Genomic DNA, 26,075 nt, shown 5'->3' on the forward strand with positions numbered 1-26,075 from the left:
GGGCCGGATGCTGATGTTGGGCTCCGTCGTTAAAACACCACCATGTTGCCAATACCTATGTAGAGAGCCTGCAAGTAAAATCGATTTGGATCTCCTCCCAAGTAAGGGCTAAGGGAGCATCCAACACATCACCGGTGATTTCATTCGTACAAGCTTTTTGGTGCAATCTGTTACTCCTGGCGGCTCCTCAAATATATTACATTCCCATCCTTTTCTCACTCTATGTCACCAATACCTCGTTAACACCTGCTGTTCAAGAGTAACACCGAATGCGCTGAGACCAACACGACGTATTGTGAGTGGCTAGCCTCGAAAGCTATTCAGCCGCCTGTGCAACTGACGGCCTTCAAAATAAGGTCAATTCTGTTTGAAAATAAAATGATAGGCGACAAGTTCAGGCAGCCTGATGCTGCCCAAGCCAGCGATTGACTGCCCACAAGCATCCTCGGGGCTTCCTTTTCCTCATCTCCTTACTCTATGATGTTCTAACTCTATGATCCTCTCTTTCTATCCAAGTCTATCATTTATAATCATCTCGTCCAAAATTTCAAATGGCTAATTCTATCGAAATCCTAGGTGCGGTGAACACTGTTTTGGGGTTGGGGAGTCGACTCTATAATTTTTTCAGCGATGTCAAAGACGCACCGGAAGAGGTGCGTCAGATGTGTGCACAGTTGCAACTTCTTCAGAAGTTGCTTCCAGAGATTGGGAAATCAGCCTCTGACCTGGCTCATGCCACGCACCTAGAATTCATCTTGGTATGCCTGAAAGGGTGTGAGACGGAGTTCAACACATTATGGTTGGCTGTCGAACCGCTCCGTATGGAGCCTGGTATCATTTGGCGCGATGTCTTAAACAGAATTGCGGCCAGCGTCAAATGGGTCGTCAAGACCGAAGAGCTTGAAAAATTAACCAAGAATCTCGAGACGGCGAAGGAGACCTTGGCTCTCGCCATGCTTCTTGCTGGAATGTGAGTGCTGCGGCTGGTGAAGAGTTGCTACGTGCCATTTGATGCTTACTGACACGCCGTTCCAACTAGGAAAGTTGATAGTGCCATACTTGATGAATTGTCATCAATCGACACTAAGCTTGACAAATACGGGTGTGTGATTAATTCTCATCTTGGTGAGGTTCATAGAGAGCTCGCATTCAAGCTGGAGCAGCTCGAATACAGGTTCTTGCAAACAATAAACATTCTTTCTGGAGCTGTAGCTAAGGTTCATGGGCAAAATAATATCCGAGTCACCGAACTTTACGACAACATTACCCCAAATGGCCAATTGCAAACTGGCCACCTATCGACTATGCAGTCAGTTGACATCGAAGTGGACTTTGCAGTTTCTAGTTCTGGAACACCAGACATTAGCCTAGTTGATTCCCTGTTTGAGAATCAACAAGGAGATATTGCAAATCAGGCCAAAAAGAAGGACGTCGAAACTTCAGACTTTATGTCAACGGAGTTGCAAGATGCCATACAACGATGGAAAGTGCTTGCCTATCCAAATGGGGCAGATGATCCCACGACTATTACAATAGGATCCAGCGATGATCCCTTCAATATCGGGATGAACCCCTTCAAGGAGATTGAAGAACGGCAGGCTGCTAAACGACATAGCCGATTTGGGAGGATGTTTGTAAAGATTAGAGATGATTTGACCCAAAGGGTTATGATACTGGACACCTTTGGAACTGCTGCAGTGGCTGCCACTACAGTGGCTACCGGGGTGAACCTCATTCTAGAGGTGGGATAACAATCACAACACTGAACGGAGATGGACTAATTGATATCAAGATCGCGAGACGGGGGGAAGAATACGAATTAATCGGGGAAGCATTGCAAGAGGTGCAAGATGCCCTTGAGACCTGCACCCGAGAGTACGAGCTCTACCCAGAACCCAAGCTCAAAGTTATGATAACGAAGTTATATACTGAAAGTGTTTCGGGGATGACAGCGATGCTCAAGATTCTGCAGGAAAAGTCAAAAGTATGGACACAAGGGCGGGACACTCAGAATTTGAAAGATACCATCGCGAAGATGCGGCAGTCTTCTCAGAAAGTTATAAAAGAGGTGGAATATCTTCATCGAAGAGAATTGCGGCAGGCTCATCTTCGACTTCGTGAAATCGACAGGAAGCAAGACCAGGTTATTCGAGCATTGGACGAGCAGAAGAAGATCTTGATCTCTATGCAGGAAGAGCAAAAGGCTTTGAATCTTATCAATGATCATCAGAAGGTCGTGCAGATGTTGCAGCAGCTGTTGGCCAAATTGCCTCCGCTAGCTGCAGTTGAAGCTTCTATGGGCGAATAGAAAGCGAGAGATCAATTGAGAATTGAATGTTTGTACTCGATGTATACATACTCTATCAAGCTGCCCTGATTATAACTGATTCAGACGCGAGATTACTGATCACTGTGCGACGTTATAATATGGTGGTTAATGCATCAGTGTAGGCAATCTTCTCTTGTTCTAGTGTGCTAAAAAGTATTATCATAATAATTAAAGCACACACCATTATGGTCAACCCAGCTTTACTGGTTAAGATGAGCAAAAGAGATCATTGTCAGAGATATAGGACTGCAGTGCATGTTCGCACCTCTAGAAATGAGGTCCTACAGAGGTAGTTGGGTGGATACCCGTACAGTGCGCAAGGCGTATTCTCCAACGCTGAGAACGGCGGAAAAGATCTACAGTATATCTTAAGCATCGGCACGGTATTAGCAGAGCGCCACTGGACGGCAAGCGCCAAAGGTGTGCAACTGCTTCACTTCACTATCAGTAGAATTTTCTAGCTCCACTGCGTTTACTCAACTTCCTCTGAATCATCACACCGCAAGGCCAGCCCAATTGAAGCTGATTTTCAGTTGGGGAAAAGCCTTTGTTTTATTTTTACCCAGTACATTGAGCAAAGTCTTTGAAAATTCTTTGCTGTACACCTTATCCGATAAAATCTTCCCTTCCGCAACTGAGACTCTCATCCTGAGATTCTAAACAGGCCAACCGAAAATCATCCATATCAAGATATTTGACAGCATCATTGGTAAACTATGGCTACAGAATCCGATATCAAAATGAATGGACAACATCCGGATGTTGACTCGCAACCAGAGGAGCGAGCTGCGAAGCGAATTAAGATTGACGACGCAGGTGCTGCTCAGGACCACAAGGGAGAAATTGGCCAAGAGACGGCTCAAGTTCCTCAGAACGGCAATCATGTAGAGCATTCAGACAGCCAAACCCAGCCAGTGTCTGAGACTTCAAAACCATCAGAGGAGAATGGTGAACCCGCAGATCGGGTCAAGGGCATGGCTCCTATTAAGAAGGAGTAAGTCCTATCTCAGCAACAACTCGCGTATGACCCTAACTTGATCTTCACAGGTATCTCATCGATATGTCAGGGAACCAGAGTGAACGTGCTGCTGCCGTGGATGACGACGCTGCTGAGGGTCGAGGTTCTAATGACCGAGACCAGAGAGATGGGCAAGATGCGAGAGATCGAGGAAAGAAGGGAAAGAAGAAGCAAAAGGGCCAGAATATTGATCGTTCGTTTGGAAGATTTGACGATGCTATTCCACTCTGCAACAGCAGGGCTTACTCTGCAGAGTTCTCGCCAAAGGACTGCCAGTACGGTGATGCGTGCAAGATGTGCCACGATCTACGCAAATACCTGAGCGAGGGCCGTCGCGAAGATGTCGAGGCTCTCGGCGGGAAATGCCCTGCATTCGAGGCGTATGGCTACTGTGCTTCAGGCTGGAAGTGCCGGTTCGTCAAGAGCCACATGCAAGAAATTGAGCACGCCGATGGCAGGAAAGAACTGGTTTTGAGCGACAACCGTCCGCCCAAGGTGGAGCCCAAGGAGCCGCCCAAGGAAGAAGAGTCTGCTCCTCTGGAGACTTCGGAGGAAAAGGGATCAAAGTTTGAGGAGAGAGGGAAAAGCGAAGACGAACTGCGACCCGGCATCTTCAACGTTGTGACTATGGGTCAGAAAATTGAATTGAACCGCAAGAGACTCGACTTTACTAAGGCAGACGAATATATCAAATGGCTGAATCACGAGGCCGGCATCAGCCAGGACTTTCATCACCGCCGCAAAGATCAACCAGCTCTTGGCCTCGAAGACCTTCGGGCTCGATTTATCGACCCCCCGTTCAAGCCATCCGAGAAGCGCCGCCTGTACTTTGGTGCAGAGACTCCGACTCTTGCTCCTTTGACGACTCAGGGCAACCTCCCATTCCGACGTCTATGTGTAGAACTCGGCTGTCAAGCGACTTACTCAGAAATGGCTTTGGGAATGCCCCTGCTTCAGGGCTCCAAGCCTGATTGGACCTTGATGCGCGCTCACAGGTCTGAGATTACGCCCCCCAAGATGAACCCGGGAGCCATCCCGCTGTTCGACGACTACAACCACTCGCGCGATCTCAAGTTTGGCGCCCAAATCTCAGGCAGTGCTCACTGGGTTGTCACCAAGGCTGCTGATGTTCTCAACCGCTACTGCCCTCATCTCCGAGTAATTGATCTCAACTGCGGTTGCCCAATCGACAAGGTCTTCAAGTCAGGTGCTGGATCTGCTCTTCTTGATGCCAGTGGCAAAATGGAGCGTATGATCAGAGGCATGAATGCTGTGTCTGGCGAGATTCCCATCAGCGCCAAGATCAGGACTGGAGTTCGCAAGGACCGCTCAACCGCCACCCAGATCATCGGCAAACTCGCCTTTGGATCTCGCGAGCATCGCGAACGACTTGGTGCTCCCGGATGCGCGGCACTTACTCTTCATGGCCGCAGTCGCGAGCAGCGGTATACCAAGACGGCAGACTGGGGTTACATTGGCGAATGTGCTGCTCTCATCAAGACATACAACGATGAAAAGGCCAAGATCACCGACACAATTGCTGAGCCAGATGAGAGCACCCTGGCAAATTCAAAGGACGGCCGTATGTACTTCCTCGGCAACGGCGACTGCTTTTCCCACGTCGACTATTATGAGCACCTTGAAAAGGCTCGCGTCGACACGGTCATGATTGGCCGTGGAGCCCTCATCAAGCCCTGGATCTTTGAGGAAATCGAAAAGGGCCAATACCTCGATAAGTCTTCCACCGAACGCCTTGGCTACATTGAAAAATTTGTCAAGTATGGTCTCGAGGCGTGGGGCTCAGACGAACTGGGCATCGGCTACACCAGACGCTTCCTCCTGGAATATCTCAGCTTCGCGCACCGCTACGTGCCAATCGGTCTGCTGGAGCACTTGCCTCCACGCCTGAATGATCGGCCACCGGCGTACAAGGGCAGAGATGAGATGGAGACGATGATGGCGTCTGACAACTACAAGGACTGGATCAAGATAAGGTACGTAAACTGTCATTTCTTTTCACATGCCCCGTTTCTTCTACTTGGTTTTGCAAAGCTACCTATATATGTGCAATGTTGTAAAATATGAGCTAACGTGTGCTTCACAGCGAAATGTTCCTCGGACCCGTTCACCCAGGATTCCAGTTCCAGCCCAAGCACAAGTCGAACTCTTACGAAGCCGAAGGCTAGTGCTGGTGCTCGTCGCAACCTAGAACTACGATGTAACGTGCAGTGGTGTTATACGTGCTATATATGATGATCAAAGACTGGCTTTAAAATTTTGGGCTCGTTAGCCAAGGCGACGTAGCAGTACATGTTCAAGACATAAGAATAATAAAGATTCACACAAGCTGATTGATAATGTTCCAAACGTCATAAAGTAGATTTTAAAAAAGTGTATAAAAACTGATGATACAAATAGTAGACACGCCCGACTTTTATACAAGAAAAATGGAGGGACTCATCCACATCTCCATTAGAAAAGCGCATTAACACATGAGGCTAATGTGGTAGGAAAGTACGTTTCCAAAAAAGCTCAACTCCCGTGGTTTAATAACGACACGTTACAAAAGAAAATAAAAAGTGTGCACGCCCAGTGAAATTATAAGAAAAAGAGAAATGCTATGCCAGAGCATCAAAATCGCGTAAGCCTTGGTTGGCCGAACTTTCATCATTACAGTGCAGAAAAGAAAAAGCTTAGTCGTTTAAGAGTAGAAGTGACTTCTCTGCATGCCATCTGCAGTGGCGTACTCCTTCTTGCCCTCCTCGGAGGAGGATGAGCTGGTCAAGGAGTTGGTTCTGCTGTCGGGGGCAGCCTTGAGCTTCTTGGGTTCGGATGTGGATCGCTTCAGGACCTCGAGGTAGGTCGAGGGCAGGTATCCCTGGCGGCCGTCGCGGCTGCGGCAGTGCCACCACTCGCTGGGCTGGCCGGCGGGATCATTCTTGCTCAAAACGGCGACGAGATCGCCCTTCTTTCCCTCGAGCTCCATGCCGTTGGGCTGCTGGGGAGTGAAGTCGAAGCGGAGACGGCAGAACTCCAGCTTGGCGGGATCAACAGGCTTCTGAGCCTCGAGGGCCTGCTGCTCCATACGTCTCTCCTCCTCCTCGACGTTGGCAGAGATGCTCTTGATCACCTTGGCCATGAGGTAAGGAATACCGAAGGCAGCGAGGAGGAAGAAGAGGAGGGGCTTTCGGCTAGCCTTGGGAGGCTGGGATCCAGATCCGCCGCCGGGGCTGCCAGATCGACCTTGGAACAGGGCGAAATCTGAGGGATTGAGGGATGCGGCATCGGCTGGCAGAGGACGGCCAGTGAGCTTGGCGAGGAGAGTTCGGATCCAGCGAAGCAGGGTGAAGATTCCGAGCAGGGATCCCAGAGTGTCACGCAGGTTGCCAAACTGCTCAGCAACAGAAATCATGGCTGGTTAACGTGTTAGCCATCTATAAGAGCAATCGAGTTGGATATTGACAATCAAGACTTACCGAAGAAAGAGGAGTGTGTGGCCATGTATGTGCTCTCAAGCATCTGAGCAAAACCACCAAAGGCAGTGACAACGCCCTCGAGCATCTGGAAAGTGGCTTGGGTGCCGTTGCTGAAGCGGTTCACCATGCTGTTGGGATCGCCCATGCCCATACCACCACCATACATGCCGCCGCCGTACATACCGCCCATGCCCCCGTAACCACCGTACATGCCGCCGCCATATCCCCCATATCCGCCTCCAAAGCGTGAGTAAGGACTTGAGTAGGGTGATGAGTATGCACTGTTGTAACCACCATATGGCGAAGCTCCCATGCCTGGCATGCCTGCCATACCACCCATGGCACCGACGCGGGTGTGAGCGGCGGCGTTCTGGTTGATGGAGGCGGCGAGCGACGCAGGGCGCTCAGGTATCGGTGGTGCGTCCATGGAGGCGACAGATGAAGCAGGCGATAAGGGTGCTGATGATGCTGATGCTGGTGAGGATGGGATGGTAACTGTGGAAGGAGGCTGGTCAGCATGTGAAGGTCACGGGCGAGCGCGCTCTGGTTCAAAGCAGAGAGGCAAACAAAGCTACCGCAGCAAAGAGGCAGCTTCGCGTCGGGGACTTACGTGAAGGTGCTGAGCCAGCGCCAGCTCTTTCCCAGGGCTTAGGTGGCGAAGCCATTATGGGGGATAAGAATTGAAATGAAGAAGAAAAACAACAACCGGGGTATCACAATAGTACAGGAATTGCCGCCGAGGAGCGCGTGCGCTTGGTCGAATCTCGCTATGGTGTGGACAAGGAGCTGTGCAAGTAGGGAACCAAATCGGATGGCTGGGAGCTGCCGAAGGATTGGTTTATGATTTTTTCAGCTGGGGCTGCGACAGGCCCCAGGTGTGGCGATAAGCGACGGCAAGACGGGCGGTATCGACAGAAAAAGAATAAAAGAGGGCGTAAGGCCGTGGTCTATGAACGCGTCGATTCTGACAGGCACAGCGCGAGCTCAGATGGTGGAATTGGAAGAGGAAGGGGAAGAGTTGCGATAAGGTTGTGGTTGATGGAGAGGGGAGAGCGAATAGCTGGATGCAATCACAAGCCCCCGGCTTGGTAATTAATCGAGGCCCAGGAAATCCCGGGGCTCGCGTGGTTTCGCACCGGGTACGAGGGCAGTACTTACGAGGCGATCCCTGCTGACGCGGCGCAGGGGGTACCGAAAAGGTATCTCCCTTGCATCTTCCCACTGAGGCGGAGCTGCGGCTGACCCTTCTGGGGGACGGGAAAAGCGGGGCGCCGTGGTTAGTGGTTTGTTTGCCTCGGCATTTCCATGACGACGGCTGGCCGACGGCTAATGGCTGTGTGGTACTGCAATTCCACCAGACGCATCAGGATGGATCAGCAACGCCCAGCTAATTTGCTGAAGCGCGCTGCTGCATGTCGCCACTTGTAGCGGCCTGGTGCTGTTCTGATGCTGTAGAGCAGCGGAGGCTGGCAGCGGACTGCAGCGCTGTACCCGTACTGTAGCGGGCAACTTGATTGGCCTGGGTGCGAGTCTCCAGCGCTGTGCAGCTGTTTTGGCCGGATCAACAAACCTGGGCGGCTCGTATCCGCCGAATGTTTACTCGATTTTTGTGCATCTTGGGTCCCAAGGCAGACAGACAGCCACACAGACACACACAGACTCAGCTTTCAGCTGCCATGGCCGCGGCTACGTTGCGACCAGAGCGCGACCTCTGAGTGGCTGCAAGGTGCATGAGCCGAGTCTCACGCATATAGCCATGGCTATGCAGATAATCATTAGCATGCACCCCGCGGCTTGTTTTTGTTTATTCATTCATTTCGGTCGCTGTGGTTGGGCAGTGGAGCGGCTTATGTACGGGTGCATGTAGATTCCCTAGCAGGTTTGGCGGGTGAGATACCTGATACGGTACGAGCGTATGCAGGGGATCTGATTCGAGCGAATTGATGGCTTTGGTGCACAAAGGGCCGGGAGGTTGCATTTGGGCATTAATCTTGGAAGAAATGGAGATTGGGAGGCAGACAGATGCTCTATTCGATCTGTGACGTTTGGTGATGAGTAAATGGCAATTACAGAGGCACGAAGAGGCAGCTCCGATACGATTAACTCATGCTGCCGGAATGCTGAATATGGATTGGTTACATAAGACGAGCTGTAGTGATGGAACCCATACTTTTCATACCAATGACCACTTCATCTCATATCCAATATACAGACGGCATTGACATGGATGTAACTTGATGACATATTTTCTCCTCCCAACTTTCATGAATCTCATAGATTCTATCAATATCTACCCATAACCATCATGCAGCAATCACGCAAACGCCCTCCCAGCCCCGACCTCGTGCCCAATCCCCTCATCAAGAAGCGCAACCTCACCTGGTCCATTGACTCTCCCTCATCTCATCTCCATCCCCATCGTCTTGCTTCTTCCAGCATCTCGACCGCCTCCATCCCCTCCGGCAGACCCACCGCCGGCACCACCGCCGAGATCGAGTCCGGAGCCGTCGAGATACCCGACCATCTGGCACGCTTCTCGTCGAATCTCTCCTCGCATCTGCGCCCGACATCGGCTGGCGTCCCTCGGCTATCTATCCCATCCTATTCGCACCTCTACCAGAGCTGCCAAGGGAGCCCCCGCGGTGCGCATTTCGTGGTGCACCAGCACGACCATCCCGTGGCCGGTCCACACTACGACCTGCGTCTTCAGATCAACGAGACGAGCAGCGTCAGCTGGGCCATCATGTACGGGCTCCCCGGTGACGCCAACAGCAGCCGCCAGAGCCGCAATGCCACCGAGACTCGCATACACTGTCTTTGGGCAAGTCTCACTTCCAAAATCTTGATCTGATGCTGTGTTTCTGATCTACCTTGCCTTACATACCCTGCAATATACAGGCGCCGCTTGCTGCTGACCGCCGAGAGCATGTACGCAGAATCACCTTGTCGAAACCGCCTCTCCAGAGACGGGCTCCCTCCTCATCTGGGACACGGGCACGTACTCGATTCTCCCACGCCCCAGCAAACATGCCCCTACTCTCGACCCCTCCTCACCGCCAGCCTCTCGCCAATCTCAGTCTGCATCTCCATCTCCGTCTCCCTCACAGACGGCCCAATCTCTGCTTCACGCAGCTTTTCAGGACCGTAAGATCCGGCTGCGTCTCCACGGAGCAAAGCTCCCCGATCCCTACGTCATCAATCTCCGCCTGACCAAGTCGGAAGATGCTGCAGGGCGGTCTAGGGGCCTGAAAAGACGGGCTGCAGGTACTATTCGTAGACGTCGAGGGAGAACGACGAGGGTTCAGCCGCAAGAGCGGGAAACCAGCTGTTCTTCTTCTTCCTCTTCTAGCGGCGAAGCTGATGACGACGATAGCCATGACTTGGATAATGAAGAGCCTGTCGATAAACCCCAAACCGAAACCACTGACGATCCCTCTCTGAAAGAACAGCAAGACGCACAAGTCCGCCTCACAAACGCCTACCCCGGAGCCTCAAACACCATCGGCAGCATCCATCAGCGAAGATGGTACCTCTCCCTAGATCGCCGCTCATGTGGCTTTACAGAAAAGCGTCGTCGCGGTCGCAGCAGCATATGGGAGCCTCCTCCGGCAGATTCACCTTCAACCTCCGAACTAGGAACCTCGCGGCTCTCGTTCCCGTTTTACGTCCGCGGGCCGCAATTTGAACAGAGCGTGGTGACAGGGAGAAGAGGAGAGGACGTTCTGCGGGATGAAGGCGTAACTACCTTTATCCCGAGGAAAGGCTGGATGCCCGTGATGAAGTGAGTGTCTGCGAGGAGACGCCGCTGTTTCCATTTAAGTCGTAGACTATGTAAACACTTTGCCTGCTGAGTATGTTTGACCCAGGCCATTGTATAATGGCATGAACAAGCTCTACCACCATTATTGTAAACATCGCCATGACTTGCAGCACCAAGAGCAAACATGCTACCAAAACCCATGCACCAATGGAATCATTCGGATTTCTCTTTTATTTGACTAAACCACGAAACTGCTACCTTTTTGCCCAACCCGATTCGGTCTGCTTGATCTTGGCACTGAGGAAATCGCCTGTACCGAACAGACCACCGAAAGAGAAGAAAGAAGAAAGAAAAGAGGAATGGCAACCTAGTTACAAATAGCAGCGTGATTTTACGCAGGCTCAGCTGCCGCCATATGATCGAAACATACTACGCCAATCCGCAAAACGCCAGTCTATGCCAGTGACATTTAGCACCCACCATCATCCCATCTATATAGTTCATTGCTTAAACCGCGTTCCCCATCTTATGACGTTGACCGTCTCGCTGCAGGAAAGAAGACGAGACACAGTATAACTCGCTCCACAAAGAAAATAAAGCAAAAATAGTAAAAAGAACCAAACAAGATGAAGCTCTATCATGTTGGATTCGTGACGAGAGTTGGAGCGATTCTTCTCTTCTTAGGCTCCTTCCCCTCCTCCTTCTCTGCCTCATCGGCGTCTCTCTTTACGCCCGCGCTCGCTGGGGGAGCCACCACCTTGGGTGTTTCCGGAGGCGTTGTCAACGGCACGCCCGTCACCCTGCCTGAATTGGTGGCCGTGATCGATGGCACATTACCACTAATAAGAGGCGGGTTGCTCACGACTACAGAAGGCTGGGTGGCCACGGAAGACGTAGAATTCGATCTTGTGGGCGACGACGGGCGATGAGATGGACCTGCCGAGGTGGATGGAGGAGAAGGCGCTGTGAAAGAGCTCGCCGAGTTGCGAGATTGATGCTGTGGTCCGTTGGGGAACGGCGATGGGGAAGCAAAATTGGACGTGGGAGTCGATGTGGATGCATTCTGGTTTGATGAAACTGCCTTTGCACCAACCTCGCCCTTGTAAACCTCGCCCAGCTCACCGGCGGCAAAGGTTAACGTGGAACAAAATCCATCTGATGACGAGATGATGAGGGTGAGTCCATCAGTTGACCTAAGTAGTGCTGGTTAGCTTACATTATCTCAAAATCAAGGAACTGCATGTACATACCAAGCAAGGTCGGTAAAGGTTGCGCAGTGCAGATTGCTAACTACGCATATCGGCGTCTTCTGTTGTGTATCGTACAACAGGACGGAATCCTGTGTGGCGACAGCGTACACCATCCGATATGGAAGGGCAAAAGCCGGCTTGGGGCCTGGCGTAGACGCATTATTCTCGGCTGCTGTTGATCCCTTCGACGAAGCAGTTCCTTCAACAGCAGCAGCAGCTGGTGCAGCGGTAGTTGAGGATGGTGTGGGGAGCGGCGGAGGCTCCATGACGGATGCGGCGGCCACTGGCTTGGAGACCGGTTCTGGGAGGGAGGGGATGGTATCTTCAGCGGAAGATGTATCAATCGTGACATGTTTAGTCACTGGCGGAGATTGACGGAGTGTGTAGAAAATCGGAGAGCACTTGACAACAACAGACGGCTTTTTATGGCCAGGTAGATGAGCTATCGGGGGCTTGTTAATGCCTCCTCGAGTGTAAATATACACTGTGTTAATGACCTCGTAAGTTGGCTTTGCGTCCTTGTCCGCCTGATGCTGGTTCTGGTATTGCCCGGATGGCGTGAGCAGAAGGCTTCCGTCGGGGGTAAACGTAAGTCGTCGGAAAAAAGATGTAAGAGTTTCGTTCGCGTAAAGACTTGCGTTCTTCACTCCTAGGGCCCAGTTGGAGTTGAGGGTATGATGAGGCTTCGGCGATGTCTCCATTGGCATGACAGCAGGGAGGGGCAGCGAAGGCGCCGGCGAGACTGAGCGACGAGAGGAGAATGAAGATCGACGGCTGTGACTGATTACGCTCGGCGGGTTCATAGGGAGAGGTGCTGAAGTTGGCGTGCTTGGTGCTGAGGGAGCCGGCGAACCCACAGATGTAGAAGAGTCCACAGTTAATTGTGCTCGATGACCGAACTCGGGTGGTGCGGGACTGCTCGAAGAGATTCGTCGAGGCGGTAGATCGGCCTTGATATGGCTTGCCAACCGTGGCAGTTTATCGTCCTGGCTTAAGGTATATTGCCCGTCTTTAGTTCTGAGTGAGTAGATGTGGACGGATCGATCTGACGACTGGGTTGCGATGTACTCGTTCAACGGGTCCCAAGTAACGCCCTGCACGTAATGACTATGCTCGGCGATTTGCCTTACGAGGGTTCCTATTGTGTTTTCGCGTTAGCCCTCCGCACGTGCAATACAGCGACAATGATATAATTGCGAGTACACACCTGAGCTTGCGTTGTAGATCCTGGCAATATTATCCATGCTGCCGATTATAAAGTAGACAGCGTCTGGTGACCATGCCAGATCGTATATCTCCGCCCCGCTAGAGCGACACATGTGCTTTGCTCTCCACGATTCCTTATCATCTAGGCCTTCGGATCCAAAAGTGGTAGTCGGGATCTCGCTGGGAACCCAAAGGATGACATTGCCGTCATCGCCGGCCGAGGCGAGTGTCTCCCCTTCATTTGATGGCCATTGTCAGCCCATGGGAAACAATATAGCAGAATAGAAAAGCAGAGACATGGTGTTCAATGCTTACCTTTGGGAGCCCATCGTACGACGTTGACAGCTTGGTTGTGCTTGGAGAGCGTCGACAGATATTCGACCTTGCGTTCGGGCCCATCGGCTTCGACCTTCCACACTCTAACATGATTGTCACCACCAGCCGTGGCTAGGCGGCCCTTGCCGTTTGGCTCGAAGTGGGCAGAGTAGATTGGGGCATTCTGGTCGTGCCAATTGATGATGAGCGGCGAGGCTTTCATCTTGACGCTTGTGTGTTAGGGCGGCTGTCGGACAAGCTGCATGGAGAGCGTCTCTCCAACAATGGCGGGTTCGTTCGATGATCTCGATGCAAGGCTGGACAAGACGATGAAGAGGAAGAGGAAGGATTGAGGCCGTCGTGGATGGCGATGGCTCGGCCTGACCGGCAGCTGGTCGAGTTAACGCGTGGGAGAAGGGCGACAGAAGCTCGTGGTAGTTCAAAGTTAAAAGATGGAGAGGCTCGACCGCGACAAAGAAGCTGGTCCAGCTTTTGCTCGGTGCGGCGTTGGAAATATTATGGCTGAGGTGCACTAAAAGGCTAGAGGCTAGGGGCATGGAAGGACCCGGCTGAAATCGAGGGGCGCCAGCAGCGTGATCAGCGCACTGGGTGGGCTAAGGGCCTTTGGGGCCACCGGGCTAGAGGCGGCTAACAGCCCGGACGGATTGAACCTGGGGGGGCTGGGCTGCTGTATTGATGCCAGCGTTTTCCTCGTTCCGCTCCATGCTTACAGGCCCTGTGAGGTTACAGTAGTGCCACGGACCGCCCTGTTGTTTCCATTGCCCTGCAGCAGCCTCATGCGAGGACCGCAGAAAAAAGAACTGGATGCCACGCACTCTGGCCGTTGTCAATCAATCAGAATCAACCAGACACTGGCCCTATACCTGCAAGGCAGAGAGCAGCCAAGGCCCTGTGTCAGAAAGCTGCCAGCCAGATGCGCTGTTCCCCAGCTGATTGGCCCGTCGTCCACGTCCAACCTGTAGCCTCGACGCCCTGCATGACACCGCAGAAATCCTCTGCAATCACCCGGGCAAAATGAATAACGCGATTGGCACTCGCCTGGTCTGACTGAGGCGCTGGATCATACCAGACGTCCGCTGGCTTTTGGGCGGATGCTTGACGTTTTCAATGCGTCGTAGCCACACCCTGCAGAACCCCAAGGACGATTGTGATTGGCATTACCAATGGGGGTTTATTTTTTACTTTCTTTTTGCCGTTAACATTACATGATACATACATGCTCTCAGACACGACTTTCCTTACCCAGCTGACTGCTGCATGTTCCCGCCCTCCCGTCCTATTTTGTCTTTCCTTCCCTGCTCATGGAGTGTGATCTTGACCAACCCGGACAGATGATGACTGTCCATATCGTATCGTAACCGAATGCCTGTCGATCATCGCTACGTATTTATGTTAGCTAATAGCCTTACGCTACAGTACGACTCTCAGTAAACCTGGCACGTATGTACATCACACTGCCTTTGGTCGCTTAAGATTGAAAACATTCACTGTTTTAGTTGGCAGGGCTCCTCCTTATGGCTCTGTAGGTGCAGATCGATCTCGATACGAAAGAAACAGGCGGTGCCTCTTCTGGCGATAAGCCTCTGAACAGCCCAGTATTAGGCCACTATTCTTCACGTTTGCACAGGAAGCAACCATAACCGTTTGCTTCTCTAATTCATTCATTCATTTCATTCTCTTCACCTCTTTCTCTGTTCCATGCTGCCTGTATCTTAGACGCATCTTACCGCCTAATAGTTTACGGCTGCTCAAGCATAGCCTCCCATTCGCGCGAACTCTCTCCAAGATGGAGGCAACCTGGATCTGGGTTTCGGCACCAGAGTGCTTTAAACCGTCAGGTGACGATTCTGGAGGGGTTATTATCGCCTGTTGGCCCCCGAGACACCACCATTGATCCTTCAGCAACTTCTTGGACTAAGGTTGGATGGGCGGCATCGTAAAGAGCCAATCATGACCAATGTGAAAGATGTCCATCTCTGCACCGGATAGCAGAGGTGGTCAGGTTATATACAGCAGGCATCCATTGTCCCCGCAGGACCGAGTGATCGCGCATACAAACCTGAAGCCATTGATGGCATCTATTGATGCGGTGCTACCTATTCATACAGCACAAGTATTCCCATCCATTTGGTTCAACACCGCAGCTGGTGTAAGCCAACGCCAACAACACTTGGCAATAACACATCTAATTAAACTACTGAGCGGTGACTGCATGAAATCCGGTGAGTCACTTCGCGGCCGGACAAATTAGGAAGCCCCCCGGGGCGCATGCAACTATATTGCTCTTCGTCCCGCTAGAACCGGGTGTGTGTGCTTATCTTGGACTTTTTAATTCATGTCGTCGTGCCTGTGATGCTCTCAACCTACCGCCTCACGAAGGAGGGGGGGAAAATCGTCGAATATGCTTTTGAGACCTGTGATGGATGGAGGTTGTCGATTTTTATATAAAAGCTTTGATAACTGACCTAAAATGGATATCTGAGGGTACTGCACCCAGGAAATCTTCAATCCAGGCCGATGACTGTGTCGGTGAGATGCGGGTCAAACTAACGACTTTAGTATTGATCAGTGTGTGGGTTCCATAACCATAACGGCACGGCGACGAGAGTCACAAGCAAATCGCATCTCAGACACACGAGCCATACATGCAGCTACCGTGATGAAGCTGAGTTGTTGGAAAGGAGCCTCGTATATGGGCACCCGTGATGCAAAGATGGCATGAGAGGGATGAGTAAAGCAGACCTCATAGCACGAGAGCGGTGAGCTTTGACTGATACGATAGGTAACATGTATGAGCATTTGCACGAGCATGTGCATGTGCAAGATTGTACCTACATGTGAAGTACTATTATAGCCCAACTCTTCGGGTCTGATCGGTGCATGTCTTGGAGTCCTACAAACCAAGGCGGTTGTTAAACGCTGAGACATGAATGTAGGTTACTGCTGTAGGTACCGGGAATGGCATCGATCAGCAACGCCCTTGGAGGCTTATACACGCGAGAAGCACCAAACTTCACTGTTGCGACAGGCCGCTAATAGCGAGAGGCGGGCGTTGGAATAATTCCATGTTGATTTCTCGGTTCACACGAACAGTTCCCCGCAAGCCGCTCGATGGCGTTGTTGGTCACTGCCTAGCATCTGTAAAAGTGCCCGTGGCGGACGCATTGAGCCAATCGGTGGCATTTCTGATGGCGTTACAAGGAGCTACGGATTTGATGGATATACCGGTACTACCAGCATGTAATCTCACATCCCAGCTCCCAGGATCTCACTCCAGATAGACGGAGGAGAGGTGAGAAAAGAGAGAGAACAAGAAAAAGAGAAGCCTGAACCACTATCCCACAGTTTACTTGCTGTCTCCCCGTGTTGGTTTGTGTTAGACTGAGATATGGGGATGGAGATGTTTCTGCTTTCTCCCCTAATATCCGATGCTCAATACCCAGGTAGGTGAAAATGCTGATGCCTTCTCAGGCACCTCCATAAAATTGCAGCTATTGCTCGGGTATAGTTGCTGCCTTGGGGGGTCTACGGAGAAAAAAAAAAATAGAGAGAAACCTGATACATAGGTAGGTATGTACGCAAGTGGCAGCCTAAGGCAGCCTAAGGCGAGAGCTAGCAAGTCCAAGAGCTCCTTTTGGAAATCACAGGTAGCTCTGGTGATCTTCTTTTGTTGCAAGGCACGAGCGATGACTCCCAAGGGCTATCAAAAGTGCCTGAGGCGTGGACAAGAAGCTTTTCTCCGTCTGTACAAGCGCCCCTGGACCCCTACCTGAGGCTACCTCGTACCGCTCAACTCGTGCCGCTGGCTAACACTATTACTGATCCTGATCGAACCAACGATTGACCAGCATCCACCGACAGGACAGGCACGGAACCACGGCCGTCTTCTGCTGTTGCTTTAGACAGGCACTTGAGATGCGCTACCCGGCCAGGGTATCCTGGGAGATGCAGTTCGCAACTGGGAGGATGGAGGTTGCATTCTGCGGGTTTTGTGGATAGCTCTGGATCCTGCGATAGCCCTTTTGGTCTGGCCGGCCGACCCTGATAACTACATCGCATCTTGCCTTGGTCGGTGCCGAGATTCTGGTTTCCTTTCTCTTCATCCCGTCGCGTTGCCTTTTTCTTCTCCTGAGGAAAGAGACGCTTCTTTTGCTGCTGTGTCAGTGCACCCATGCTGCCATTGGCGGCTTTTGTAGATTGCTTCAACTTCATCTTCAACTTGAGCTCCCACCGGTGCGCCGGCGAGCCTTTCTCGCCGTGATGTCGCATCAGCATGTGCTCGGTGTCGTCGCCAATCCGGACCCCCTGGGCCACCTGGTGCTGCCGCTCTCCATTGCTGGCTCAGCTGTTGTTGGGCTTTTCTCCCTGCCTGCTGTATTTGCTCTTCTTGCTCAAGTTCGCAATCGAACTCCAAAAGACAATTTTTACCAAGATATCGATGGTACCAGTACACCCGAGGCCGTTGCTTCATTCTCCAACAAATGGCCCAAAGTTGCGATTCTTCTCTTGTCCCTGACAAGCTTTGGTCCATCCCTTGCCCAGTCCGTCCTATCCACCCTTCACCTGAAGGAAGATGATCTGTTTGTTTCCAACTGGCTGATTACCGCTGCTCTTGTAAGTTTAATCGTGCTTCGCACCTCCAATCTCAATTTGCTGGGCCATGTCAGCTAATGGACCATGCGCTTCTCCACAGGCCACAATTGCCATCCAGGCCATTTGCATCTTTGCTCATCGGTCCCCGGTCAAATCCCACGATCTTGGCATTTGGGCATTCCATTCGACCTGGCTTAGCACTGCGGTCCTTATCCTCCAATCTCTCCACGCTTTGCAGCTGGGAGCTTCCAAGAACGACCCCGTTTTCATTCTTCGGCTGGTCAGCTTGGGGGCTACCATTCCGTTGCTATTTGCCACCATTTCAATCCCGCGACGGCCGGATATTTTCCACCATGACAAACCAGTGGACGCACAATTCACAGCATCTGTCCTGAGCCGATACACTTGGTCCTGGGGAGAATCCATAGCAAAGCTGGCTGCGAAGAAGGGTGATTTGGACGAAAAGGATGTCCCAGGACCGGATCACAACTTTAGAGCCCGTGATCTAGTCGACGAATGGCGCAGCTTTGAATTCAAGGGCACGCTTCTGAAGAACCTTCTTCGAGCTTACCTGCCTCTTTTTCTATTCCAATGGACTGTCACAGTTGCCCGCTCTGTTGTTGGCCTCGGGCCGTTTTGGGCCATGTTGAGAGTGATTGAGCTCTTAGAACGGCGATCAGAGGAACGGCCAATGGGCCAAATATTGGCGTACATTCTTTCCCTTGCCCTTTTCTCTCTCCTTGGACAGGTACAGGACATTCTCTCCCCTTCTTTACCATCGAACATACAAACTGACGTACGTTGTAGTGGATGCAAGGATGGGTCAACTGGTTTTCAATGTATAAGACGTCCATCCCCCTTCGAGGCCAGCTTTCGGCTCTTATTTTCGAAAAGTCATTGAAACGTAAAAATGTGAAAATGGCGGAGAAGGAGCTGCCAAAGACAGACAACGATGAGGCCCAGAAAGACGACAAGAAATCCGAGGAAGAAGATACCGTTTTGAAGTCGCGCCAGGCCATTGTGAACCTTGTCGGTGTCGACGTTCGACATGTATCCAACCTCGCCGCTTTCCAGTTCTTTATCATCAGCAGTTTCGCGAATCTCATCGTTTATTGTGGCTTCCTCCTAAAATTGATCGGTTTCTTACCCTTCGCCGCTGGCATTTTGGCCTGGGCACTTGTCTTGCCAATCAACACTTATTTCACAAAGAAGTACATGAAATGCCAGGCCAAGCTCATGAAGGACCGTGATGCCAAGCTTGCCGTTGTCAACGAGGCGCTGCTGGGCATGCGCCAAATCAAGTTCTCGGCTCTGGAGAGTCAATGGGAGAAACGCATTCAAGACATGAGAGAGCAGGAGCTTACAACTTTGAAGAACACCTTTATCGCCGACTCTGTTTTGTTCGGATGCTGGGTTATTAGTCCAATTTTCCTTGCCGCCGCTTCGCTGGTCGTCTACGCCATTTTGCATGGTGACCTGTCCCCGTCGATTGCTTTTGTCAGTATCAGCATTTTCAAGAGCCTTGAAGTCACTCTTGGAGCTCTGCCGGAACTCCTTACCACTTCTGTTGATTCACTTGTCTCAATTAAGAGAATTGACACCTACCTTAGCGGCCCTGAGATGAAGAAAATTCTGTCCGAAGGACCAGATGTGGCGTTCGACAATGCTACCGTTTCCTGGCCTGTCGATGCTGAAACCCCCGACGAAGATCGCTTCATTCTCAAGAATGTCAACCTGTCTTTCCCTGCTGGAGAACTATCCGTTATATCTGGCAAAACTGGAACAGGAAAGAGTCTGCTGCTTTCCGCCATCCTCGGCGAGGTCGATCTTCTAAACGGAGCCATCTATGCGCCACCAACTGCAGCACCGCTCGAGCGTAATGACCACAAAGCTCATCCTGGAAACTGGATTCTTCCTGGCAGCATTGCATACGTGGCTCAGACGCCTTGGCTCGAAAGTGCATCTTTCCGAGACAATATCCTGTTCGGTCTCCCCTTTGACGAGCCTAGATACCAGAAAGTCCTTGAAATTTGCGCACTGAAGAAGGATCTAGAAATTTTGCCTGATGGTGACAAGACAGAGCTTGGAGCTAATGGAATCAACTTGAGTGGCGGCCAGAAGTGGAGAGTAACATTGGCCCGAGCCATCTATTCACGAGCCGAAATTCTGGTTATGGACGATATTTTCAGCGCTGTTGACGCTCATGTTGGTCGACACATCTTTGAAAAGTGCATTACTGGTGATATCTGTGAAGGACGCACCCGAATTTTGGTTACCCACCACGTGGCCCTTGTGCAGTCAAAGGCCAAATACCTGGTTGAACTTGGCGAGGGCACTATTTTAGCAGCTGGCTTGACATCTGAGCTTGCTGAGGACGGTACTCTCGAAAGAATCAAGACCCATGAACAAGCCCCGGAGGAGATTCAGAGGGAAGAAGCGGCTGCGGAGGCCTCAACCGCGGTTAACTCGGAAGACGGATCTCTTACTGGCGTGGATGGAATCTCAACTGAAAGCACTGTAGAAGGAGAACCGGCCAAAGATAAGGCTGCCAAAGACTTCATTGAGAAAGAGACTCGTGATAAAGGACAAGTCAAGAGCCGCATCTATTTGACCTATCTGCGTCACAGTGGAGGCTGGATATTTTGGATCGTCCTCGCCTTGCTATTCACCAGCTTCGAGGTGAGCAACCTCGCTCGCAATTGGTGGGTGAAAATCTGGACGTCAGGAAGTGAAAGCCAAGTCGATGTGATGCATACATTTGAAGTTGAGCAGAAGCATGGCCTTGCTTATGGTGTCACCTTGGAGCATAGCCCTTTCCATGTTACTTCTTCCAACCTACGGAACACCCAGTCGGGAGAGCACGGCGTAACCTATTATCTCTTGGTCTATGTTGCTCTGTCGGGCGCCAGCGCCATTTTGGGAACAATTCGATTCGTCTGGTCCTTCATCATGAGCCTCAGGGCTAGCAGGACCCTGTTCAACCAAATTCTCTTCACTGTTCTCCGAACTCCTCTGCGATGGCTTGACACAGTCCCTGTCGGCCGTATTCTTAACCGCCTCACATCTGATTTTGACATCATCGACAATCGACTAAACCTTGATTTCGGAATGGTGCTTTGGCGTGGTTTGGGACTTGTGGGCATCTGTGTTGCTGCTGCTCTCGTTTCCCCCTACATCCTTCCCATGGCATTCGTCTTGGTCTTCTTTGCTACTTCGGTTGCCACACGATACATGGCTGGTGCTAGACCCATGAAGAGACTTGAAAGCACATCCAAGTCACCCGTCTTTGAGCAATTCAATGCGACTTTGTCGGGCGTTGCTACTCTTCGAGCCTATCAAAAGACTCAGGTATATGTGGATCGTATGCACGGCCATCTCGATACTTGGGACTCTGTGAGCATTTACGGCGCTCTGTTCAATCGATGGATGGCCTTCCGCATGGCCTTGATTGGCACTGCCTTTAGTTCCATCGTTGGCATTGTTGTTGCTCTGTCTCCCTACATTGACGCCGCCATGGCTGGTTTCACTCTGGCGTTTGCTGTTGACTTTTCCGGAAATATTCTCATGACTCTTTGGTGTTATACCAATTTGGAGCTGGATATGAATGCTACTGAGCGTGTTGTCGAATACGCGGACCTCAAGACGGAGCCGCTAGGCGGAGAGAAGGCTTCTGCGGCTTGGCCTACATCGGGAGATATCGAAGTCAAGGATCTTGAGGTTGGCTATGCTGAAGATCTTCCGGCCGTCTTGAAGAATGTTTCATTCAATGTAAAGAACAATGAGAGAGTTGGTGTTATTGGTCGTACTGGTGCTGGAAAGTCATCGCTTACTCTGGCCCTCTTCCGCTTCTTGGAGGCTCGATCTGGAACTATTTTGATCGATGGCGTAGACATTTCCAAGATTGACCTCCACAGCCTCCGCTCCAAATTGGCCATCATTCCTCAGGTAAGAACCGAAATAGCCATCGATTTGTTATTCTGAATAATCTTAGTTTGCTAATGGATGAAATCTGTTTAGGACCCTGTACTGTTCTCTGGGTCTGTCAGGAGCAATCTTGATCCCTTCAATGAGCGTACTGACGAGGAACTCCGCGAGTCGCTTCACCGCGTCCACTTGGTCGACTCTCAACCAGTCACGCCAGCCAACGAGCCATCCTCCGCCGCTGTTTCAACCGCATCTCCAGTCAACGCCAATATCTTCCGCGACCTCTCAAGCGGCATTGCCGAGTCGGGTGGTAATCTGTCCCAAGGCCAGCGCCAGCTCCTCTGTATGGCCCGCGCCATTGTTTCACGGCCCAAGATCATGGTGCTCGACGAGGCTACTTCGGCGGTGGACATGGCGACCGACACTCTCATCCAGCGCAGCATTCGCGAGGAGTTCACGGACAGCACGCTCATCGTGATTGCGCACCGTCTTAGCACGATTGCGGACTTTGACCGTATTCTTGTGCTGAGTGAGGGCACTGTTGCGGAATTTGGAACGCCAAAGGAACTTTGGGAGAAGGAAGGGAGCATTTTTAGGGATATGTGCGAGCACAGTGGTGAGAAGGATAAACTACGCGAAACGATCTTGGGGAAATAAATAAATGGAAATTCCGAGGATGGTGGCGAACTAAAGGAGAGAAAAAGAAACGAAAAGGATACATAAATGGGGCTTAAAAGAGTTGTTATGTCTTTGGTTTTCACTTGTTTGTCTTATTTTACTGTTATAATTGTTTGTTATTTGCTGCAAGCATACAAGGTAGCAGCCTTGTAATAGGTAGTCACCTCAAATACTTCTTGAGTGGTCATGATCTCGTGTCTTGTCATTTGTAGCTATCTGAGTACGTGCTCTGTAGATACTTGCATTAAAATCATAAAGGGAAACAAATCATCAAAGTCATTAACTGGGGAAAAACAAGAGCCTATTCCTCCTTAATATCGCGACTCGGCAAAAACATGGAACAATCTAGATAATCCTCTCATTGATATCACTCATTAAAAGCCTCATCATCGCCATCTCCATCGTAATCGACATCGTCGGAGTCCAGGGGCCCCACGGACTTGATGTAGTCCTTGAAGCCCTTGCTCATCTTGACCACAGCGCGAATGTGCTTTTCGCCGATAGTAATGGTCTGCAGACCTTCCTCGTTGGAATCGCTCTCGGCCAGCGCCAGCGCCGTCTGCATGGCGTTGCGAATCTCTCGGCCGTTCCACTTGAGCGCGCGAACCTCTTGGCTTGACCAGACGAACTCGCGAGCCGCAATGGCGACGCGGATCTTGCCGCGGGAATCGCGATCCAAGCGATCGAAATTGTGAGTCCAGATGCGCTCGCGCTCCTCGTCGCCAAGGTTCTTGTAGTGCAGCGCAACGTGGATGCGGCTGAGGAAAGCGGTGTCAAAGGAGCGGACGCGGTTGGTGGTGAGGAAGAGAACGCCGCGGTAATACTCCAGGGCACGGAGGAAGACGGAGACGAGGCCGTTGCGGGAAATGTTCTTTGCGCGGCGGCGCTCGAGATAGACGTCGGCCTCGTCGAGCAGGACAAGGGCGCCGTAGCGCTGGCCTAGCTCAAGGAAGTAATTGAGGTTGGACTCGACGCGGAAAGAGTCGACACTCAGATCGCCGCTGGTGAGCGAAATGAGTGGACGGTTGGTCAGCTCAGCGATACACTCGGCGGTGCATGTCTTTCCGACACCTGGCGCACCGTGGAGCAGGAAGATACGGCCCTCGCCCTTGTTGCGGATGAAGTCGTTGCCCCAGGGAGTAACTTGGCCATCAACGCCGGTAGTGTATTGGCCGATGAGGGCTCTCACGGTCATCTTGATGTCATCGTCCAAGACGAGATATTTGAAAGCCTCCTTGTCGGGCTTGACTGGGCTGAGATTGGCAACATGAAGATTTCCCCAGCGGCGAGTACCAAGGATGAAGCCTGGAATTGTCTTGCTGAGAACAAAGTAAAAAAGGTCGTTGTCGGGAGGAGTGTCGCATAGAGGATCGAGATCCTCAAATCCGACAAAGGGGCCGTCGTTCTCCCTAGATCGATCTTTATCACAAACAGTGCAGCCGCATCTTGGGAGGTTCTGGGGGAGGAAGTCTTTGTTAGGAATGCCCTGAGTCACGCGGCGGCGATGAGGTTGAGGATATCGCCTTCCGTCCCAATCGGGGGACGACTCAAAGAACTTGTCGAAACCCGAGGCATCGCAAATGACACGGCCGTTCATGAAGCCAGTCGCACCGCCAGGAAGTCTGCTGCCGGAGCCAGAGTTGACGAGAAGGCCATCATACTCCATGTAGGTAGGCCGCTTCAGGAGCTCCCAGTATAGCTTGCCTTCTTCAATCATCTTTTCACGCATTGGGAGGCCACCCTGGGCTTCAAGGTCATCTTTCCAAAAGTCCGCAGGAATAACAGACAGCGAGCTGATAACTTGTTCGCCTGGCCACGGAGTTACAACGACACTCTCCATGAATCGACCGACCTTGGCACCATTGGATTCCAGCGACCAGCAGCTGAGTCTATAGTTGTCCAGGCCACCGTGGACACGGTTTCCAATGCTGACACTGCTAATAACCAAGGGCGTCCAAATGTCGAATTTCTTCACGTAGATGACTCGACCCGGCTTAAGAAGGAGCCAGAAATAGTCAAATGTGGTTGTAGGGGTCTCAAGCTTGTGACGCTCCTCTTCTTTGGTAATCTCATCCTTGAAGTTTTCACCAAGAAACTTGAGAAGAACATCGATGTGGTGCGCCGTGGTCTCAGCATACTCAGTGCTATGCTCATCAGGCTGGTTATCACGATACTCGGACAGCTCATAGCGATGATGGTAGAGTACACGGTAGGGTGCGCTGATCTGAACCGACTTCCCGTTGAGGTTGATGTTCGGGTAGTATCGGATGACAGCTCTAAGAGCATTGAGGAGATGATTAGAATAGATGACCATGAGCGGCGTTTCTACTTGAGGAGTTCCTGGCGGGTCATAGTATTGCTCTTCCTCAGTATAATAGCCATCGCTTCGATAGTCGACGTTGTCAAAAGCCGCTGTGATGGGTCGATCCAAGTTAGGATTTACGCGACGAGGATGAACTATGTGTCTGTTGGTATCAATGCTCCTCCCCTCAATGCACACATTGGTAACAATCTCGAAGATGGGCTTTTTGACCAGTTCGCCACCCTCATCGGTTTCATCATCCTTGATTTCGTAGCTAGTCACGTTCTCAAATGGTTTGGAGCTTCGCAAGCCTGGCAGCCAAAGGTGTCAGCAATGAATTATAAAGATAGAGGGGGGTTCTCAACTTACGCCCAAGGAAACGTCTACTCTGGTTAACATGGTTAAGGGTATAGAGGATCTCAGGAACCTCGCCGTCGACGGCATATTTGAGTCGTCGCGGATTGGGCAACAAACTACGCGGTCCCAGCTCTTCGAAACCATCGCTCATGCTGTCCTCGCGGTCATAATCCCGAACCATGGGCCTACGGCGATCATAGTCCCGAATGAAGCGAGGTTCAGCCATGATGCTGACGTGGAATTACTCGGCTAGGGGTAGAAATACAGAAGCGAAGAAGAGAAACAGGTGGTATATGGAATAAATGGTTATAAATGGGTTAGACAAGAAACGCAAGAAGAATGACGGACCGTGGCATTTGGGCAAGGCAGTGAGTGGTAGACAGAGATTCTTATAAGCTCTTCACCAATCTAAGCTGATCGAATAACAGCTGGGCCAGCATTGTGACACCGAAGGCAGCAGCATCCTGATTTCGGTCTGCTCAAGCTAGTGAGGCTCTCTGCCTGGCGCTCAGCCCACAGACCGTCATTGCGACACTCCAGCACAATGCGACGAGTATGAATTTGGACTAGGCTTATGCAGAGCAACCGCCGGACGATTTGCAGGCCTGTAGCGTGGATGAGTGCCGGCGGGTGTATGTAAGTCGGTGGGAGGGCTGGAGGGGAAGCCTAAAATGAGGCTGTGAACTGCATCGCTCGTTGGTCCAAACAAGCGTTATGTTGTCACTGTCATGCAGCTTGCCCACTGGGGCTGAGATAAACGTCTAATAAGCATCTGAAGGAATCCTTGTCAGACGGAGCAACTCGCTAGATTGAAACGGTTATAGGCGGTTGAGACTGGCTGTACGA

At 51.4% G+C, this 26,075-nt stretch overlaps 7 protein-coding genes across 7 annotated transcripts; 4 read left to right on the forward strand and 3 right to left on the reverse strand.

Moving 5' to 3' along the window:
• Positions 1 to 44: 44 nt before the first annotated feature.
• Positions 45 to 2,517, forward strand: V8C40DRAFT_230515 (uncharacterized protein). The gene is made up of 4 exons (XM_083212726.1): positions 45 to 295; positions 357 to 970; positions 1,040 to 1,742; positions 1,793 to 2,517. Exons 2-4 carry the CDS (start codon positions 552 to 554, stop codon positions 2,306 to 2,308), a joined length of 1,638 nt encoding a protein of 545 aa, XP_083079322.1. The 5' UTR covers positions 45 to 295; positions 357 to 551; the 3' UTR covers positions 2,309 to 2,517.
• A 268-nt stretch (positions 2,518 to 2,785) lies between these two features.
• V8C40DRAFT_230519 (tRNA dihydrouridine synthase DUS3) lies at positions 2,786 to 5,706 on the forward strand. Its single transcript, XM_083212727.1, has 3 exons — positions 2,786 to 3,323; positions 3,377 to 5,341; positions 5,452 to 5,706. Exons 1-3 carry the CDS (start codon positions 3,046 to 3,048, stop codon positions 5,531 to 5,533), a joined length of 2,325 nt encoding a protein of 774 aa, XP_083079323.1. The 5' UTR covers positions 2,786 to 3,045; the 3' UTR covers positions 5,534 to 5,706.
• A 1-nt stretch (position 5,707) lies between these two features.
• On the reverse strand, positions 5,708 to 7,938 carry V8C40DRAFT_230521 (peroxin PEX13). The gene is made up of 3 exons (XM_083212728.1): positions 7,434 to 7,938; positions 6,824 to 7,318; positions 5,708 to 6,761 (listed from the first exon to the last, which is right to left on the reverse strand). The coding sequence occupies exons 1-3, from the start codon at positions 7,486 to 7,488 to the stop codon at positions 6,049 to 6,051; spliced, it is 1,263 nt and encodes a 420-aa protein (XP_083079324.1). The 5' UTR covers positions 7,489 to 7,938; the 3' UTR covers positions 5,708 to 6,048.
• A 1,190-nt stretch (positions 7,939 to 9,128) lies between these two features.
• Positions 9,129 to 10,825, forward strand: V8C40DRAFT_279427 (DNA polymerase ligase-domain-containing protein; the record flags this gene model as incomplete). Its single annotated transcript, XM_083221229.1, has 3 exons — positions 9,129 to 9,636; positions 9,749 to 10,604; positions 10,690 to 10,825. The coding sequence occupies 3 exons, from the start codon at positions 9,129 to 9,131 to the stop codon at positions 10,823 to 10,825; spliced, it is 1,500 nt and encodes a 499-aa protein (XP_083079325.1).
• Positions 10,717 to 13,881, reverse strand: V8C40DRAFT_230525 (WD40-repeat-containing domain protein). The gene is made up of 4 exons (XM_083212729.1): positions 13,355 to 13,881; positions 13,041 to 13,274; positions 11,834 to 12,971; positions 10,717 to 11,776 (listed from the first exon to the last, which is right to left on the reverse strand). The coding sequence occupies exons 1-4, from the start codon at positions 13,575 to 13,577 to the stop codon at positions 11,221 to 11,223; spliced, it is 2,151 nt and encodes a 716-aa protein (XP_083079326.1). The 5' UTR covers positions 13,578 to 13,881; the 3' UTR covers positions 10,717 to 11,220.
• A 3,528-nt stretch (positions 13,882 to 17,409) lies between these two features.
• V8C40DRAFT_230533 (P-loop containing nucleoside triphosphate hydrolase protein) lies at positions 17,410 to 22,832 on the forward strand. Its single transcript, XM_083212730.1, has 4 exons — positions 17,410 to 17,989; positions 18,069 to 18,716; positions 18,776 to 21,913; positions 21,986 to 22,832. Exons 1-4 carry the CDS (start codon positions 17,636 to 17,638, stop codon positions 22,547 to 22,549), a joined length of 4,704 nt encoding a protein of 1,567 aa, XP_083079327.1. The 5' UTR covers positions 17,410 to 17,635; the 3' UTR covers positions 22,550 to 22,832.
• Positions 22,710 to 26,050, reverse strand: V8C40DRAFT_13544 (uncharacterized protein). Its single transcript, XM_083211118.1, has 2 exons — positions 25,242 to 26,050; positions 22,710 to 25,183 (listed from the first exon to the last, which is right to left on the reverse strand). Exons 1-2 carry the CDS (start codon positions 25,453 to 25,455, stop codon positions 22,938 to 22,940), a joined length of 2,460 nt encoding a protein of 819 aa, XP_083079328.1. The 5' UTR covers positions 25,456 to 26,050; the 3' UTR covers positions 22,710 to 22,937.
• Between the last annotated feature and the right edge of the window lie 25 nt (positions 26,051 to 26,075).

This window comes from Trichoderma camerunense, assembly GCF_050948025.1.
Source record: "Trichoderma camerunense strain CBS 138272 chromosome Unknown V8C40scaffold_1, whole genome shotgun sequence".
NCBI classification, from domain to species: Eukaryota; Fungi; Ascomycota; class Sordariomycetes; order Hypocreales; family Hypocreaceae; genus Trichoderma; species Trichoderma camerunense.